Here is a 20,062-nt window from a genome sequence, read left to right as displayed (position 1 = left end):
TATTGTGCCCGACAGCCACAAGCTTGTGACCCAACATGCCTCATTACCCTTGACACGTATGAGTCAATCTCCAGCAGGCCACAGATACAGCAGCTCATTTCCAAAAGCGACCGTCTGGGCTTGTCAGCCCCGGGGATCAGCTGTTGATAAAGTGCTGTTTTAATGTCCATGTTAATGGCTGAATAAAATGAAGTGGCACAGAAGCCCAGCTGAGCAGGTTGGGTTGTTTAGCTTAAGCACTTATTGCACGAATGTCACTGTATTTTATGATTTCACCAGTGACCAATTATTTTGGAGGGCTCTTCACAGCGTGAAACTGACAGATTTTTCCCAAGCAGATCTTAAATAGAGTTCAGCATTGCCATTCCTCTCATTAGCTGATGCATCAAGTGTTTTGCCATCTTTTCTTATTGGCACAGATGCTTTTTGAGCCAGTTTGAGCTGTAAATGCCACTTGACTACAGGTTTGGACCAACATAAAGGTAAGCAAATGACAGCACTGAGGATTTTAGTTGTTAAACTGGTTTATTGATTTTCTGTTTTCAATCTTGCAGACCATCAAATTTACAGGATTAGAAGGGGATCTTAAGAGATGAGTTTTGTGGAACTGCTAATGCAATTCAGTGAACAAATGGTAACATTTGGTTAAAAAAAAGTCTGCTTTTTAATCCCATAAACATAAACCAGTAAAAAGCTGGATTTCTCAAAACAAAAGCACATTACAAAAAGGAAAAAAGAAAAACAGAAATCACAATAAAATGGAGCATCTAGCACAAACCCAGTGAGTGTACCAACACAGAAGCAATAAAAACCAAGCACGTCTGCCCTAACGTTGATGTTATAAGAGGGCCTTTGCGTACAATCCTGAGGTACTAGAGAAAAGGAAAAACATCTGGACATCTTATGTGTCATTTCCATCTAAAATTTGAGCGGGTCTCGTTAACGGGACGAGTTGGAACTGGAGCGGGAACGATGTCGCCTGCGACCCGGAGACCTGGAGCGGGAACGTCTTCTCACCGGCGAGCGGCGCCGCGGAGACCGAGACCTGCGAAAAGGGCGAACTGTCAGCTCTAGCAAAGATAAATCACAGACGCACATGCGCTAATTACCTGATAAGACACATAAAAGGCAGGAAGTCTGTCTTCTCTGTGAAGCAGGAGGACGAATAAACAGAAATGCGAGATGAAAGGACAGATTGCACATTTGCAAACAGGTGTTAAGTGCAGACTAAAATGAATTTAGGCCTGCAAGGGTATTGGATTGACTGCAGGGCTCGCAAAATAAAAATAAAAAAATCCTGGTAGCCCTTTGGGCAGGCACTCTTTAGATTATGGTAATCTGAAAAAAATGTAACATGCTCAAAAAAAAAAAAAAAAAAAAAAAAAATTATATATATATATATATTTTATATATATAAAATTGGATACGAGTCTAAATGTCGAGTCTAAACATTTTTGAAAAACATAAAGGAAATTATTTTATTTCACTACTTACAGTGTCTGCAGGATTTTTTTTTACAAATCAATTTAAAGCTTTTAAATGACCCTTTTTAAAGGAGAAGTCTTTTTTACAGGTAATGTACTCACCCCCTTGTCATCCAAGATGTTCATGTCTTTCTTTAGTCGTAAAGAAATTATGTTTTTTGAGGAAACCATTTCAGGAATTTTCTCCATAGTAGGAGTTTGAACTTCCAAAACGCAGTTTAAATTCGGCTTGAAATGATCCCAAATGCGGTTGTAAACAATCCCAGTCAAGGAGGAAGGGTCTTATCTGCGAAACGATCAGTTATTTTCATAAAAATAATACAATTTATATACCTTTTTATTGTCAAACGCTCGTCTCGTCTTGCTCTTCCCAACCTTTTCCGGTTCATGACAGTTAGGGTATGTCGAAAATCTCAGTCTCACCTTCAAAATCGCCCTATATTGTCGTTTTACCTTTTTTGTTACGAGTGTTTGATCTTCTTTGCATGTTCACTTTGCAAAGACTGGGTTGGCACTTCTGCAGCGATGTAGGATGAGCTTGAAAAGTTTTTTTTTAAGTTGAGGGAGAAAATACAATCTGAGTTTTTTGACATACCCTAACTGTCTTGAGCCAGAACACACAGAGTTCAGGGAGAGCAAGACAAGCGTTTGAGATTAAAAAGTATTTAAATAGTATTTTTTTAATAAAAATAACCGATCGTTTGAAGCCGCATTTAAATTGCATTTTGCAGAAACTGTTCTTTGTTTCCTTAATATTTAATCATTGACTATAGCCATTACAGCATAATTGAGAGCTATCAATTTTAACATTTATGAGACTTTAAAAAATATCTTCTAATTTAAGTAAGTGGAGTGCACGTCTGAAGTCTCCTATTTAAAGTGGTTGTAAAGACATTCCACGACAAAATAGATGCTTCTTGTCAAGAAAAAACCGAAGACCGAAGCAGCAGTTGTGAATGGGGTAGCCAACCCTAGGCCCGTCCCTGCATTAAATATTTTTAACAGTTAAACTGGAAAAACTGATCTGGAAAATTTATGTTTTTATATGAATTAGTGCTGTCAGTAATTTTGACAGCACTAATTCATACAAAAGCACCCACAATGCGTTTTGACTTTGGAAAATGTAGCGCTCATATTTATACAATGAAATCATATGATTCTTATCTTTTTGTCCCCAAATGCAAGACCTTGTTAAATTATAATTCAAAAATCTTTCTTAAAAATGTTCTTATACCATTTAAGGTATTTAGGACTTTTTATGGCCTTAAATATGATACAACTAAATTGAAGGCTTTTAAAGGACCCACAGGAACCCTGTATTTAAGATACGGGCTGTATTAACAACAAGGTCGCAACACATTTCAGTAGCCTGACTGGAAGACACAATAGTGATTTTGAGAGCCCTGGATTGGTTCCCATCCACCCGCACAGAAAACACAACATGCCAGTCAGACTAAAATACATGAAAAAAGCCAACCTTCTCCTCATGCGAGGTGGTGTGCGGCGCCACATGGGAGGCGGAGGAGGCATTCGGCGCGGAGGTGATGGTCTTCTCGGAGCAGGTCGTATCCTCTGGGCAAGGACAGCCGTGGCTGTGATTTCCTGACCATCAATCTGACCTGAGGACAGTAAGAGAGTGTTAAAAATCCCTTCTAGTGAACTGATACGTTTTATTAATTTCTCTTTTTTTTTTTAATATTCAGGTTGTTTATTTTTTTTTTTCTGATTTCACGTTACTGTCTAGTTTTTTAATTTTTCTTTCAATTTTGTTAAGCTATTTTAGTACACCAAGTTAAACAAATTGACAATGAGAAATGTGACCTTGCTAACTAGCTAAAATAAAAACATTGAGGTCCCATTAGTTAATGCATTAATTAAACTAACAATGAGAAAGATATTAGTTACAGTATTTATTAATCTTTATTAAGGTTCGTTAATTAAAATACTTTATGTTAGCTCCGGTACATTATGAAGATTTCATAACGCATTAGAAAATGCTAAAAATAACATTAAAATTAAGCATGTTTTAGAAGTACTTTTCATTGATAGCTCATGTATTTTACTAATGTTAACAAATGAAACCTTATTGTAAAGTGTTAGAATTTTTAAAATATTTCATTTTAACAATTTCAAGTAAGTGCTATAATTACAACTGTTAAAAGAATAGAAGAGTTAAAATAAACAAATAAACATGTTAATTACTTAAAGTAACAAACATGTTTTTTTTCATGGTTTTATTTAATAGTAACAACCCTGCAACTGTCAATTCAACTCTTTTTTTTCCCCTTACACATACCTCCATCCATGTGTTTGAGGGCTTTCTGGGCGTCCTCCGGAGACTCATATTCCACATAAGCGTAACCCTTTGACAGATTCGGGTGCAAACGGTCCGGGGGCATGTCAATCATCTTGATCTTGCCGTAAGTCGAAAAGATCTCTTGAATATGTTCCTACGGGAAATCAAGTACAGATCAGATCAGCAGATCAGCAAAAAGCAATACAGCAGAGATGAGTACTGAAGTAAGAATAAGTGCCGGTACACCAATACTTCAACATATTCAATTATTTAAAAAAAAAAAAAATGCATGTTTAAATATGCTATATTAGTGTGCTGTTTTTGTACCTTTTGTAATATTCAAGTAGTTATTTTTCAATTTTTGATTGTCTTGCATACTTCATGATGCTGTAATATAACTAAAATATTATTTTGAAATACTTGTTTATTTATGGCAAGTCACCAGATGAATAGAATAAAATTTTAACTAATGTATATCACCATACATTTCCAAGTTGATTAATCACAGTACATTAAGCCAACTGTTTTATATTACAGACTTTCTGAAACGTTGTTTAAACATGCAAATAAGCATTATCTAATTAAATATGCACCAATTTGCATACATTGCTGAACACTGTATAAAGCCAATTTCCATTTCTTGTTTGTTGATATTACAGTTGAAGGCTTCACATGGGGATTTTGCATATCACTGTATCACTGTATAATCCTATAAATTTGAAAATATTGTCAAAAAAAAATAAAGTTAAGGAATAAAATGTAATATCAGGTGAATTATATGAAGAAACCCCTCTGTAAGAACCTTCGGAATATGGACAGGAATAAAAATGGAAAGTTTAGTGCATGTAAGAGCTACTGAAATGGAGACTTCAAGCTCAAATGTACAGACACAAATAGATAAAGTGTAATAAAATCACACTTAAATCTGTTTTTTGGATGGTTTCTTTCTACTAGCCTGAAAGAAGACAATTTATGGAAAGCTACATAGCTACATAGCAAAGTGACCAGTACATGGGGGGGGAAAAAAAAAAAAAAAAAAGAAATACTATATAAAATGTTTTTGTTTTTAAAAATGTGTTTATATTAACAAATTAATCATGTTTATTAGTGTATTTGATTTGGATAAAGAATATTTTGACATACTTAATAGAACTGACTGAATAAGAAACATCACTGTTTAAATTCAGTTATTATTCAGTGACGCACTGATCTTGAACTGTACCTTGGTTACGTTCCTGGTGAGTCTTCCCAGATGAAGTTTGGTAGGTTTGGGGCTTGGGCTCCTTCTCTTCCTCTCTTTCTCATCAGTCCGCTTTTTGTGATTTGGACCTGGTTAAAATCACAAGTTCAGTAAGTGCCACACCTGGTTTTCTCATCATTACCTAGTTAACATCATTTGAATCAAGTGTTTGGGTCAAAAAGCCCAGAACGTACTTTGACCGTGAACGGCGTCGGTTATCATGTCGACGGCGGCTCGGGCTGGGAGACCCAGAGGACCCAGAAGAACTAGATGAACGAGAGGAACTGGATGACCCAGAGCGGCTAGAACCAGAGGAAGAGCTGGACCCGCTAGACGAGCCCGAACTGGATCCAGAACTGCTGCTGGAGCTGGAACTGGACCTGGATCTGAGGTCGAATAAGATATGCATGATTAGTAAAGGGTTAAAGTATTATCCAAACATAAACCCTGAACTTCACCCCATTCGACCTGCTGCTGCTGCTCCCGGTGGAGTTGCTGCGGCGCTTGCGGATCTTGTCTCTGCCTCGCTCCTTCTCCGCTCCCTCTTTCCCAGCAGCCTTCTCCTTCCCTCGTTCCCTGGGTTTGTCCTCCGAACGCTCTCTGCGCTTGGTCGGTGATGGAGCCCTGTGAGGAAAAAAGAAAAAAAAAATGTGTCACATTTAGCCTGCGTCTCAAACTACTGAGCTGACACACTCATAATCTACAGTGGGTTTACTCTGTTCACAGTTTTAATGTGTTTTTCATACTTGCATCACATCATGCAATGTGTGTGTATATTATTTTTATATTATATACATACATATATGTGTATGTGTGTGTGTTTATTACATATACATATATATATATATATATATATATATATATATATACACACACATACATACACACACAAAACTGGTATAAAACTGGGGAGCTTAAGTACTCAAAACCCTCATATATTATGGAAATGATTAATAAAGATAACGGTAATTATATTATTGTTATTATATAACCACAATAAGCCGGCCAAAAAAAAAAAAAAAAGTCATTAAATGTAACAATCTGAGATAATTGTGATCAGTATGACTTCCTAATGATCTAACTGCTGATTTTTATTATGATCCTCCTCATTATTACTATTTTCCACATTTTAGTTATTGAAAATCTAATAAAATTGTTTGTACATTATAGAAAAAAGTATCATTTTTATTTGTATTGTATGTCCTTATAAATGCATAGAATCCGTTTTTGTTACGAATTTTTTTGTTTTTTGTTCAGTTACGAATTACATGCAGTTTTTTTGTGAAAAAGCCTTTAAATCAAAAAGTTAAGATTGTCACTACATAAAAAAATTGCACATTACAAAGAATAGTACCACAACACATTTAAAAAAAAACAAAGAAATCAATGTTAAGAAACATATATTAATTACAAAAAAAAAAAGTTTTTTTTTAACGGTTTTAGTTTTAGTAAACTAAAATAATCCTAAATCCAACAAAATCTCTTTTACGTTTGATTATTTGACTTTTTTTTTTATTACCAAAAAATGACCTATTTAGATATTTGATAATAAAAATATTGAATAATCGAAATAATATTACTTATATACAAACACACACATACATACAACACATTTTTTATTATTTCTTTTAAAAATCATGTGCCATTGTACTCTTTGTAATAGACTTAATTAGAATTAGCATAGTAAACAACCACAATAAATATAATACCATAGTAACTCTTTTGTACTTGTTTTGATGCTGTACACAATATAAACCGACAGCTGATTGTTTAAGATAATCCAGGAAAATATAAAGCAATCGTTTTAAATAAAGTATTAAATAATCACCACCAAAAACATTCAATATGCAGACTAAAAAAAAAAACACCACATTGAAACTCCTATCATAAAAGTATAAAAATAGATATCATATTGCATATAAACAATACAAATCCTTAAGATTTGACGGGTTTGTTTATTTTAAACAAATTACGTTTATTGATTCGATTCATTCAACGCGCGGAGCTAATGCTAATCCTACCATTATAAAGCCCGATTACGACAAATATCGACGATTACTAACAACAAACGCCGCTATGATCTCTCTGCGTGCACTCAACCTCATATACGACCAAAAAACAGTAGCTTATTGTAAATATTGATCATAATAAAGACTCAAACTTACATGATGAATGAACAGCGCGGGTCACACTCAACGCCGAGCGTAACTACCGTCGCGTCTTAACGACGTTTGCGTGAGGACGCAGGCGTGACGACGCGAATCCTGCGACGGGCGCACGGAGGCGGGGCGTGTGTTAATGCACTGGTCATAAAGTAAACCGCTAATGTGTGCGTTTCAACGACACGTACTGTTGTTGTGGTGACATTGACATATACACGTTTTGGATATGCATACGAGCTTTGCCATGTGACTTTATAATGGAGCAGATCGTCGCGTTAAACATAAATAACAGAAGAGCAAAGTCGCAGTAGGTGAGAGATGCTTGATTTCCATTGTGTGTTTTAGTGCGCTACATCCCTATGCATTGTCGCTCCATGAATCTAAACTTGTTCCCTGCTTGAAAATTCTAACTGGTAGTTTTTGGAAAAATGGCGGCTGGTCTAACCCATTTGAAAAAAAAAAAACAAAAACAGCTTAAACCAGTCTAAGGTTAGTTGATCCTGGTGGTCTGTTTACCTGGGGGTTGGGGCACTTGTCAGACCGGCGGACCAGCTGAAAACCAATTTGGAAAGTGAGCATTACGATAGCATGATGTGACAGCCTATAAACAAATAATAGGCAAATTTTTTTCTTTTAGTAATTTTCAGAAATCCAAAAATGGTATTATGGTATTGTGTAGAAATGGTATTTGCATAAAATACAAAATATATAAGTTAATGTTTTATTTCGATGTTTATGTTTATATATATATATATATATATATATATATATATATATATATCAGCTTCAGTTTTAGTTCACTATAATAATCTTGAATCCAACAAAATCTCTACTTTATTGGGTCATTCCAGCTGGAATCATCAAATGGTCCCCACCTGACCCCCTCAGAATTGTCTGAAAAAAATCCATGTGATGGGTAATATGCCCAATAGATCATATACAAAATTTCAGATCTCCACTGTGCATACTTTTTTTACAAAAAATCTGTAAAAAAAAGTTTGTTTTTCACCCCGTTTTGGCATCACTGTCTGAGTGACCATGTTCAGACTGAAATATCTCCAGAACTATTTGTACCAGGTCCATGAAATTTTCTGGGCTAAGAGTCCTAGTCCAGAACTGCATGAATCACAACTCACAGCATTGTTACTGAATTTACACCTGAATGCTGGCCCTCTACTTTTCTTTGAAACTATTACTTTAAGGGTTTTCAGATGTCCATAGAAACCTCAATCTTCAATGTATAAGCATCAAACTTGGTAAATGGTCTGATATGTACCATGTCTTTCACATCCTTTGATATCAGACAATAGAGGCTGATGGATGTTGAGATATTAAGGTCCAAAAATTGAAAAAAACTCATTTACACCAATGTTCAGAGCAATATTTCCCATGAATGACACCAGGTGTGAACATGAATTTTTTTTTTTTTTGAAAAAGCATGTTCTTATTGATAAAATATAAAAAAATTGGGATGGGGTTTTGCCTCATTTTTCTGTAATAATCTTTAAAAAAATCGTTGTGTGGCATTCACAACTACTGTAGTACCAGCTATTTTGAACTCATATGCCTAAATTAATGCTATAATGCAGCATTCCATCGTGCTCGGGACTCGGGGAAATCCGACCTCCACCTCGGGAAAGTGCAGTGGAACTTAAGTTGGGGTTCTGAAACACACACTCGGGCCAGTTCAGTGCAGACCGTGTCGGTTGGAATTATCCATAGGCATCCAAATTTTTGCCAACTGTTACAATGGAACACATTTTTACGACGGACATCGGGAGAACTAACTCGGATTTACCGACTACCGACATTCAATGGAATGCAACATAAGTACCTAATCTTGATGTTCCACCCAATCCAGTGAATAATACATCCATTTTCATTTGTATTTGTATTTTGTATTTTTTTGTATAAGTGGAACATTAATAAATTCTGTTGAAATGCCCATACCAAGTTGAATAGCAAAAGTGAACAATAGGATCAGTGACGAAACTCTTAAAAAAATCATTACAGAAAAATGAGGCAAAACCCCATCCTAATTCTTTTTATATTTTATCAATAACAATATGCTCTTTCAAAAAAACAAGTTTTATGTTCACACCTAGTGTCATTCATGGGAAATACTGCTCTGAACATTGGTGTAAGTGAGTTATTTTTTTTCCATTTTTGGACCTTAATATCTCAACATCCATCAGACTCTATTGTCTGATGTCAAATGATGTGAAAGACATGGTACATATCAGACCATTTACCAAGTTTGATGCTTATACATTGAAAATTGAGGTTTCTATGGACATCTGAAAACCCTTAAAGTAATAGTTTCAAAACAAGTAGAGGGCCAGCATTCAGGTGTAAATTCAGTAACAATGATGTGAGTTGTAATTCATGCAGTTCTGGACTAGGACTCTTAGCCCAGAAAATTTCATGGACCTGGCACAAATAGTTCTGGAGATATTTCAGTCTGAACATGGTCACTCAGACTGTGATGCCAAAACGGGGTAAAAAACAAACTTTTTTACAGATTTTTTGTGAAAAAAGTACGCACAGTAGAGATCTGAAATTTTGTATATGATCTATTGGGCATATTACCCATCACATGGATTTTTTTCAGACAAATCTGAGGAGGTCAGGTGGGGAACTTTTCCAAAATTTGATGATTCCAGCTGGAATGACCCTATTAAATGATGAAATAATGAAATGAAAATGAGTATAAAATATATACATGAATATTATCAAAATATTATCATTCATTATTTTATGATTATATAAGATAATGAATTTATCATATTATAGTATCATATTTTAGTTTTAGTAATTTTAATACATCAAGTGAAATTAAATTAAAATGAAAAATGACAACTAGCTGACATAAAATGTTTTTTATATGTTATTTAACATGTTATTAATTAACATTAATTAATAAAATAAATAACAAAACATTTATTTTGTTTCAAGAAGAAAACTTTTTTAATAGTATTTATTTTATTTTCAGTTTTAGTTAACTATAATAATTATTTATTATAACTATTATTAATTATTTGATATTTCTATTACCTATATACACTGCCGTTCAAAAGTTTGGGATCAGTTTGATTTTTAATGTTTTTTGAAGAAGTTTCTTATGCTCATCAAAGTTCCTTTTATTTAATACAGAAAATATTATGAAATATTATTGCAATTTAAAATAACAGATTTCTTTTTAAAATACTTTAAAATATAATTTATTTATGTGAAGCAAAGCAAAATTTTCAGCATCATTACTCCAGTCTTCAGTGTCACATGATTTTTCATAAATCATTCTAATACTAATTCTAATGCTGATTGAACTGTTGTGCTAGTTAATTTAATTTAATTAATTTATTTATTTATTTTTGGAACCTGTGCTACTTTTTTCTGGATTCTTCGATGAATAAAAAGTTTAAAAGAACAGCATTTATTCAAAATAGAAATCTTTTCTAACAATATAAGTCTTAACTATCACTTTTTATCAATTTAACACATCCTTGCTGATTAAAATTATTACTTTCTTTCAAAGAAAGAAAGAAAAACACTGACCCCAAACTTTGAACTGTAGTGTATATTGTTACAAAAGGTTTCTATTCTAAATAAACGCTGTTATTTTTAATGTTAAATTTGATTTGATTTTATGTAATTTGATAATAAATCAGCATAGTAGAATGATTTCTGAAGGATCATGTGACACTGAAAACTGGAGTAATGATGCCGAAAATTCAGCTTTCCATCACAGGAATAAATTCTATTTTAAAGTATATTAAAATAGAAAACCACCATTTTAAAATGCCATAATATTTCACAATATTTCACATGTTTTTTCTGTATTTTTTAGCCAAATAAACGCAGCCTTGATGAGCAGAAAAGTCTTTCCTTTTAAACATAATTTTTCAGGGAACATCAATCTTGTTTTTGCCTTGATTTCAGGATCTGCTTGAACGAACCAGCTTTTTAGTGTCAGTCTTGTGGTCTCCAGCATGGGCAGACTGGACGATGCTGCCAAGCGCAAGGTGGTGGAGCTACGGGAAGCAGGTTTGAGCTTCCGCAAGATCAAAGCCGTGCTGGAACTGGAGAACATCAAGGTTTCTGCGCAGGCCATCTACCTTTTCCTGAAGGAGTTTCAAGGGAGAGCTCGAAAGGAGGATGGAGCAGCTGCGAACAGCAGTCATCCGGTGCCAGTGCCAACATCAGCGAGGGAGGTTGGCAGCTCTGAGACGCGGCCGGTCGGCTGGAGCGATCAGCAGCTGAGGAACCTCCTCAGAGAAGCATCTCGAGTCGCTGCCTCCCAGCAGGCTGCGTCGTCCTCGGATGCAAGAGCAGGACAGTCATCCGGGACGGGTTCGGCAGGCATAAGAGAGTCACAAGGTGGGGAAAAAGATGAAGACATCCGGATTGTCAGCGTCACCTCGTTGGCACAGGGTACGCAGCATGCTGGCGTCCAAGGGCCGCGCTCAGGTGTGGGAACGGGAGCGATGAGTGGTGCTAATTATGTGAGACGACGACACACGCCTTCACCTGCCAATCCTGTGCTAGTGGCTCGCAAACGACTGCTGGATAAGGCTTTGCTCCATAGAGCACGGGTGAGTAGAGTGTACACAAATATATAGATATACAGTTGAGGTCAAAAGTTTACGTCCCCCGTTCAGAATCTGCTAAATGTTAATAGTTTTACCAAAATAAGAGGGATCGTACAAAATGCATGCTATTTTTTATTTAGTACTGACCTGAATAAGATGTTTCACATAAAAGAAGTTTACATATAGTTCACAAGAGAAAATAATAATTGAATTTATAAAAATGACCCCATTCAAAAGTTTACATATGCTTGATTCTTAAAATCCTTCAGGTGCCACAAATTCTTTGTTTTTTTTTTAGCATGTTTGTGTATTTGAACCCTTTCCAACAATGACTATGAGTTTGAGATCCATCTTTTCACACTGAGGACAACTGAGGGACTATTACAGAAGGTTCAAACGCTCACTGATGCTCCAGAAAGAAAAAAGGATGTCAGTACTATATAAAAAAAATATTTTGGTAAAATAATTAACATTTTTCAGATTCTGCAAGGTGTATGTAAAACTTTGACCTCAACTGTATACATAAACCACTATTCAAAGGTTTGGGGTTAGTAGGTTTTTTTTTTTTTTTTTTTTTTTTAGAAAAAAATAAAAAAAACTTCAATTCAGCAAGGATAAATTAAATTGATCAAAAGTGACAGTAAAGACATTTATAATGTTACAAACTATTTCTGTTTCAAATAAATGCAATTCCTTTGGACTTTCAGTTAATAAAATTCAGGGGAAAAATGTATCAAGGTTGTCACAAAAATATGAAACAGCAAAACTGTTTTCAACATTAATAATAAGCAGAAATTTTAGAATGATTTCTAAAGTATCGTAACTCTGAAGGCTAGATTAATCCCTGCTTTCATGAAAATTAAGCACATTTCACCACTAATTCTCATGACTATATTGCATAAAGCAATTTTATTATAGAATTTAATATATTATATAATATAATTATAATAATATTTAAAGAAAATGTGATGCATTTATACATTATTAGTTAGTTGTTAATTTTGGTATTATTTGTACACTAAATTATGTTAAATTATTAAAAAAAAAGAAATCACAGTTAGAAATTACAGTAATTAAAAAATGTAAAATGTGCATATTGCATGGTAATATACCTCATTTAAAAAAAGTGATGCAAAAACATCTTATTAAAATATAATTTACAGAAGACATGTTTATGTGATATAATTTTTTATTTTTTGTTTCTGTTTTTTTTACCTTAATAACTTGAATGTGTTATGTGAAGGTCAGAGACAGCGTTCCACAGAGTGGCCAGCAGATGTCGCTGTCAATGAGACGAGACCCGTCCTGTTTCTCTGGATCTGAAGGCAGAAAGCTTACAGTACCTCAGACAGCTTCTTACGACCTGACTACAGCCAGACCTCCAAACATAGTGAGTTATGAAACATCATCATCAGCTCAGTACTATTATTATTAGAGATAGAAAAAATATGTTTTTATAACCAATAATAATTATTTGTTGGTTAAAGTCAGCATGAAATGTAATTTGCAATAGTGTTTTCTTTCCTATTGTGATGGATATTCAAGTGAAATGGCTTCTCGAACAAGAAAAAATGGAGGGAGGGGCTTGATTTTGTCCATAGGGAATTGATTGGTTTGCTATTGGTGGATCTCATGTGAGTGGCAGGTTGATCCCGCCCTCATGCCAGTAAACATGTAATGAGAGATGTCACTGAACAGTTATTTTGATTAAAGAATAAGAGAGCACATGAATGAAAAAAATGTGTATGGATAAGTCATTTATAATAAACAGTGCAGTATTTTATAAAAATATAAGAATTGACAATTTTGATTTCATGGTGACTTTAAGTGTCCCGTAAACAATATGCAGAATGATTTTTAATTCATTTAATAAATAATGTAAAAATGTAATATTAATGTTAATAATAATACAATTAATATAGTATAATTTATTATTATTATTATTATTATTATTATTATAATTCTCACCAATGTAGATTGTGTGCTTAATTAAATTTTTATTTTACAGAGATCATTGCATCAAGGAGCCAGCCCTCACAAGAGGTGGATGCACCAGCGGGTCGGCGTTCCCGTCCGTGCTCCTCAACACCCACCGCGTGTCGGCATCCGCCTCCCCGACCCTTCCACCACTGTGACGACTTCCCAAAATCCAGCCCCCCCTGCACGGGTCCAAAACGTGAGCAACCAGCCTTCACCTCCTCCCCAGCGGAGCGGCCTGGACCCTGGAGCCTTGAGCGGCCTGCAGGAGCAGATCCAGCTGTTGGGCTCTGAGCTGAGAAGTTTGGGACTGGCGTTGAGGATGATGGTGGACCATCAAGGCCGACTAGAGAGAGAACAAGCCCAGCAGACTCAAGTCCAGAAGCAGATCCTCAGCACCCTGCAGGATCTCGCATCCAAATTCGAGCCTCTGCAGTCCACATCTGCGCCGACGCTACCAGCGTCTTGCTCCATGGCCTCCTCCGTGCCCTTCGGCCAGACTGCGACCAGTCAGGGCACTTACGCTCAGTGCAGCCAAGCTCAGACGCGATACAATGAAATCCATGATTCTGGTCTGGAGAGCATTGAGGTGTTTTCTCTGGACCAGCTCAGCCCACCCACCATGAATGGGTTCCAGCAGTGCCCGACCTCCGGCGGGCCCCCGTTCACCCACACACAAGCACGCACGCCGACGTTCACGCAAACCCACACGCAAACATTCGCCCCCAGTGCACTCCAGTACACACAGCCACACACAGACTCCTTTACAGGGATGGATAATAAATCAGTGCCCTCCACCAGTGCAGATGGCTCATTTCAGGCTTGTAGCCCCCCAAACCAGTCTTCTAGTCTTCCTATTTCTCCACACGAGCCTGAGCTGAATATCATTAAGGTGGAGAACGTCTGAAATCTGGACTTAAAAGTCCAAATACTTTGGGCTACAGTGTATTTTTTTTAATTGTACACAACTGTTTGAGTTTCCCAGAGAAAGTAGTACCAAGAAACTTACGTAGTAGTTTCTTAAGTAGTTTCCCATTTTCCGTTTTATTTAATTGTATACAGTAATTTTGGCTTTTTATATGAAATGAAAATAAATATTAGTAGACATAGTTTGTTATATTTCTGCATCTATATTTTTATTTATTCATTTTGAGTTATGCACAGGATCAAACTAAAGTATTCATAGTAATGTTTGGTACATACGTACTTGTGGGTTGGGAAAAAGCAAACCTTAAAACAGCAATAATTCATTGCAATAACACAGAATATGATGCAATACAATGCAATAAGAAAGTTGTAAATTAAGATCATTATTTAAAGATGTAAATTCATTGTGTTGCATTTGGCTAAGCACAAAAATAATTAGACCAGCAGGGGGCAGAAGTATCTCATCAAAGAGTATCTTGCCAGACACATTAAGCAAATGATATTGGGTCACAAAAAAATTAACTGTTTGTGTTTAAAGTGTGCAGAGTTAATCTACCAGCTCTATGCAGTTCTTATATATATATAATATATATATAAATATAATCTCTTATAGTGGTGTGGCTAGTTTGTAGCATATTCTCCTGCTGTTCAACATAAGAACAAAAAATGAGAAAAATATATATCATAAATGGTATATACAATTGAGGTCAAAAGTTTACATGCACCTTGCAGAATCTGAAAAATGTTAATTATTTTACCAAAATAAGAGGGATCATAGAAAATGCATGTTATTGTGTATTTAGTACTGATCTGAAAAATATATTTCACATAAAAGATGTTCACATATAGTCCACAAGAGAAAATAATAGTTGAATTTATAAACATGACCCCATTCAAAAGTTTACATAAGCTTGATTTTTAATATTGTGTTGTTACTAAATTGATCCACAGCTGTTTGTTTATTTTTAAGTGATAGTTGTTCATGAGTCCCTTGTTTGTCCTAACAGTTAAACTGCCCTCTGTTCTTCAGAAAAATCCTTCAGGTCCCACAAATTTGTTGGTTTTTCAGCATTTGTGTGTATTTGAACCCTTTCCAACAATTAACTACATGATTTTGAGAGCTATTTTTTTCACACTGTGGACAGCTGAGGGACTCATATGCAACTATTGCATTAAGAGCCAGGGGTGAAAACTTTTTGAATTTGAAGATCATTGTAAATGTAACTTATTTTGTCTTCTGGGAAACATGTAAATATCCTCTGTAGCTTCTGAAGGGCAGTACTAATTGTAAAAAAAAAAAATAAATATATATATATATATATATATATATATATATATTTTTTTTTTTTTTTTTTTTTTTTTTTTACAATTATTACTGCCCTTCAGAAGCTACAGAGGATATTTACATGTTTCCCAGAAGACAAAATAAGTTTGTACACATCTTTATTTTGTTCAAAAGTTTTCATCCCTGGCTCTTGCATCGTTTTTCCTTCTGGAGCATCAGTGAGCATTTGAATCTTCTGTAATAGTTGCATGAGTCCCTCAGTTGTCCTCAGTGTGAAAAAAAAAAAAATGGATCTCAAAATCATACAGTCATTGTTGGAAAGGGTTCAAATACACAAAAATGCTCAAAAAAACAAAAAAATTGAGGATGTGTCATTTTCTCTCTACAGCCCTTATATTGGTCATCAACTGAATGTGGTCCTATATCCAATGGATATATGTCTTCCTCAGCAGCAGCAGCAGCAGTGCGATCCTGCAGCAGCAGGAATCATAATGATCAATCATCAGTATTCATGTCTGTAATATTCATACTAGAACACAAGCTTACCTGTCCTAGAACAGCTGAAATGAGAAGAGCTTCAGTGATCAGCAGCATCTTGATTCAGTCAAATCCCTCAGATCGTAGATCTAGTGAAGAGCAGATGCTGAAAGACAACCAGAAACACAACACCTTTTCACAAATACAACATCTATGAATCCAATAAGAATACCTGCATAGATTTGCACAACAAAACTGTTTATTACAAGTTTTTACATAATTAATTAATTAATTAAATTACGGTGGTTCATACAAGTGGTATTTTCTACCAGCCAGCAGAAGTGTTTGGAATAACCACTTAAACCTGTGATGTTCACTGACATTGACTTTTCACTTTAACCCCAAACTTACCTGAAAATGTTGTTGCCTCTTTTTGTCAGATTCTGCAGTTTCTTTCTGTTGTTTTCAGGAGCAAAGATGAGGGAACAGGATCAGAAAAGTCAGTTTCTCACAATCAACTCTTCAGACCAACAGATGGGAGAGGTCAGTTTCTATATCACAAATAATGTGTTTGTGTGAATTCTGGTACAATGTGTGTATGATAAGAAATGACCCATCTTTACAGACAGTACAATTTATCATTGCTCATTGCTCACATTCTGTGTCTGTATTTTCAATTGTAATTATTATTTTTTTTGTTTTTGTTTTTGTTTTGTTTTTTGCTTTGTATCTGTATTTTTTTCTTACTGCAATACTGTTTGTTGGGTTGAAGGGTTAAGATGAAACCTACAACTGGTATGAGATCCAGCTCATCTTTATCTTGAGGGAAGTGGAAATGCTAAGGGAGGGAGGAAAAGAACAGGAAGAGCGCCTTCCTGGACAAACTCTGTCCAAGACAAACCCTTTGGCCTGAAAGTGTATGTGTGCATACAGAGAACGTCTTGAGAAATGGCTTAAATCTGGACTTAACTGTCCAAATACTTTGGGCTACATGTGTGTTTTATTATTAACTCTTTTAGCTTTCTGTATAGAGAAACTCAGCAGGAAACTTACAAAAAGTTTTTCCAGTTTTCCATTTAATAAACAATCTTGCCTTTTTATATGAAAAAAAAAAAAAAATAAATATGACACATAGTTTGTGCTCTTATCAATTTATTTATTTATTTTTCCTTTTTTTTCAAAGCATAGAATTAAAACAGTATTCATAGAAATACATATTGGTTGTGAAAATGCAAACCTGAACAGCAATTTGATTATTTATGTATTTTATGTAATTTTGGTGTTTTTACTAAGAATGAATTAAGAGTGGAACTTGTGTTTTAGAAACAAATATTTGACCATATATGGTACATTGAATATATATTCAAATTTGTTTAGACATGGTATTAGAAATATGACCGCAAATTGTCATTGTGTTGGGTATTATTGTAGAAATTTACAACGTTATAAATAATGAGCAAGTTCATCATAAAGACATACTCCAAACCAAGTATTTGTATTTTAGAGCTTTCGGGAGGATTTCGCGGGAAACTGCATACTTCATTCGTCATTGTACATGAGGTCAGGCTACTAAATGCAGTGGAAGAAATCGCAGTATCAGCTGGAAATCACGACCATGAACGTCGAAACCAAAAAGAGTTTGCAAGCAAAAAGTGAGACCTACAGAGATGGCAATTATCACGAATTCAGACGTGAGTTTAGCTCGCATAGCATAACACGTTATATAGGTTTACAAAACAGTGTTTATGCTGGTCGTTTTTACTTGAGTGTTTCTTAATAGCCTGTTATCTGTTATATGACACTGATAGCAGTCGTTAACGTAATGTTATTTTTTAAACACTTGTTTTCAACAAGTTAGAACAGCGGCATGTAATATGAGTTAGGCTACTGCCAGATCTGACCAGCAGGGGGCAAAACAGGCCTGAAAAAGACTCGTGAAACGTAGAAAATAGAAACACATTGAAAAGACAAATGACGAATAAAAGAAAATGACTGACAATTGGTTTTGTTACAATGTCTGTATACTCTTTATTTCATTATGTTGATTGTGTTAACAAAATCTCATTATGTTGATTGTGTTAACAAAATCTGTTTTCTTACACATAATTATTGAAGAGGAAATAAATGAGAGAGAGAGTAAAAAAAAAAAAATATTCACGTGGATAAATTCAGAGCTTTTTTTTTTTTCACTTGTGTAGTTTCTTGAACAGGGCACAGTTCAGGTCACTTTTTGTTCCAGTGCTTTTCAAAGTGAACACAGTGTTACACCAGAGATTAGGCTGATGTTTTCTTGTTTTGACAGCGGTGACTCTAAATTTCTCATATGGAGGAATCAGCACCTCTCTCTCATTAGGATACTTAGAATATTTTGCCACATCAGCACCTTCACAAGTGTAGATTTCAAAACAAGACTTAGATCCAAAACCTTGTGCAATGTTAGAATCAAGGGAGGATGAAGCAAATGAGCCAAAACGAACCTCTTTGTTTAGAACATACTTATTAAATTCAACTCCAGTACCACGATAAGTTACCCTGCATCCATATTGTGTTTTCTTCAGAATCTGTATTGCATCTGTTAACAAAAAGTTAAGTGAATACCATGTGTATGTCATGTGTTTGTACTGATTTTTACCGTAACGATTGGCAGAATTGAAAAGCTGATACACATAATTATCGCTGTACACATAAATGGCGATTAAATGATTCCTTGTCAAGTAACCATGTGGGAACTTGACAAACATTTCACCCATTTGCCAACTATTTCTAAACTGAGGTGAGTTATAGATTTCTTTCTGCAGATATTTTGTCTTCACCAGATGTGCCATTTTCGACGTACATCCCTTATATTGATCATCAACTGAATTCAGTGCCATATCCAATTTCAGTTCTTCAGCAGCAGCTCTGTAATCCTGCAGCAACAGAAATCATAATGATCAATCATCAGTATTCATGTGTGTAATATTCATACTAGAACACAAGCTTACCTGTCCTAGAGCAGCTAAAATGAGAAGAGCTTCAATGATCAGCAGCATCTTGATTCGGTCAAATCCCTCAGACGATCTAGTAGATCTAGTGAAGCGCAGATGCTGAAACACAAGAAACACAACAGCATTTTTTTTTTTTTTTTAAATAATCACTTAAACCTGTGATATTCACTGATGGAAGAGTAATATTGACCCTTACTTTAACCTCAAACTTACCTGAGAGTATTGTTGCCTTTTCTTGCCCGATTCTGTTTTATTTTTATTTTTCAGGAGCTCACCAGTGAGAGGAGAAGATCAGAAAATGCATTATCTCACTGCCAAATGACAATGACTCTTTAAACCAAGAAATGAAGAAGGTGGCTTTTTATATTGCTGATGATATGTGTATGTGTGTGTGTGTGTGTGTATGTTTGTTTTAAGAAATAATACTGTCTCTGGTGTGTGTGGTTTCAAACTAGAAAAATTAACCTTTCAACACGGTTTCTTGAGAATTCATAGTAAGTGTACGCAATCATAAATTGACATGAAAACAAGCAGCAGTCTAGAGAAGTAAACAGGATGTCCAATCTCTAACCCAAACCCTAACTTGAAGAACACATAGAGGACAAAGATAGTTTTCTGACATCAAAAAAGTACTAAAT

General features: G+C 35.0%; 3 protein-coding genes and 1 long non-coding RNA gene across 4 annotated transcripts; 1 reads left to right on the top strand and 3 right to left on the bottom strand.

The window, feature by feature from the left end:
- Positions 1–511: 511 nt before the first annotated feature.
- rnps1 (RNA binding protein S1, serine-rich domain) lies at positions 512–7,313 on the bottom strand. The gene is given in 8 exon segments (XM_051100676.1): positions 512–1,045; positions 2,962–3,103; positions 3,781–3,934; positions 5,003–5,095; positions 5,097–5,109; positions 5,215–5,406; positions 5,489–5,644; positions 7,186–7,313. Coding segments are annotated over 8 exon segments (858 nt in total). The 5' UTR covers positions 7,188–7,313; the 3' UTR covers positions 512–939.
- A 46-nt stretch (positions 7,314–7,359) lies between these two features.
- LOC127157428 (uncharacterized) lies at positions 7,360–14,867 on the top strand. Its single transcript, XM_051100675.1, has 4 exons — positions 7,360–7,493; positions 11,122–11,774; positions 13,015–13,161; positions 13,780–14,867. The coding sequence occupies exons 2-4, from the start codon at positions 11,172–11,174 to the stop codon at positions 14,653–14,655; spliced, it is 1,626 nt and encodes a 541-aa protein (XP_050956632.1). The 5' UTR covers positions 7,360–7,493; positions 11,122–11,171; the 3' UTR covers positions 14,656–14,867.
- A 1,369-nt stretch (positions 14,868–16,236) lies between these two features.
- Positions 16,237–16,956, bottom strand: LOC127157426 (uncharacterized). Its single transcript, XR_007825898.1, has 2 exons — positions 16,849–16,956; positions 16,237–16,603 (listed from the first exon to the last, which is right to left on the bottom strand). It is a non-coding gene; the product is annotated as an uncharacterized LOC127157426 (long non-coding RNA).
- A 1,504-nt stretch (positions 16,957–18,460) lies between these two features.
- Positions 18,461–19,730, bottom strand: LOC127157425 (NAD(P)(+)--arginine ADP-ribosyltransferase 2-like). Its single transcript, XM_051100672.1, has 3 exons — positions 19,638–19,730; positions 19,422–19,523; positions 18,461–19,346 (listed from the first exon to the last, which is right to left on the bottom strand). Exons 2-3 carry the CDS (start codon positions 19,467–19,469, stop codon positions 18,624–18,626), a joined length of 771 nt encoding a protein of 256 aa, XP_050956629.1. The 5' UTR covers positions 19,470–19,523; positions 19,638–19,730; the 3' UTR covers positions 18,461–18,623.
- Between the last annotated feature and the right edge of the window lie 332 nt (positions 19,731–20,062).

The sequence above is a fragment of the Labeo rohita genome, unplaced genomic scaffold, assembly GCF_022985175.1.
Source record: "Labeo rohita strain BAU-BD-2019 unplaced genomic scaffold, IGBB_LRoh.1.0 scaffold_107, whole genome shotgun sequence".
In the NCBI taxonomy this organism is placed as follows: domain Eukaryota; kingdom Metazoa; phylum Chordata; class Actinopteri; order Cypriniformes; family Cyprinidae; genus Labeo; species Labeo rohita.
The sequence above is the reverse complement of the archived record's forward strand: the minus strand, read 5'-3'. Positions and strand labels throughout refer to the sequence as shown.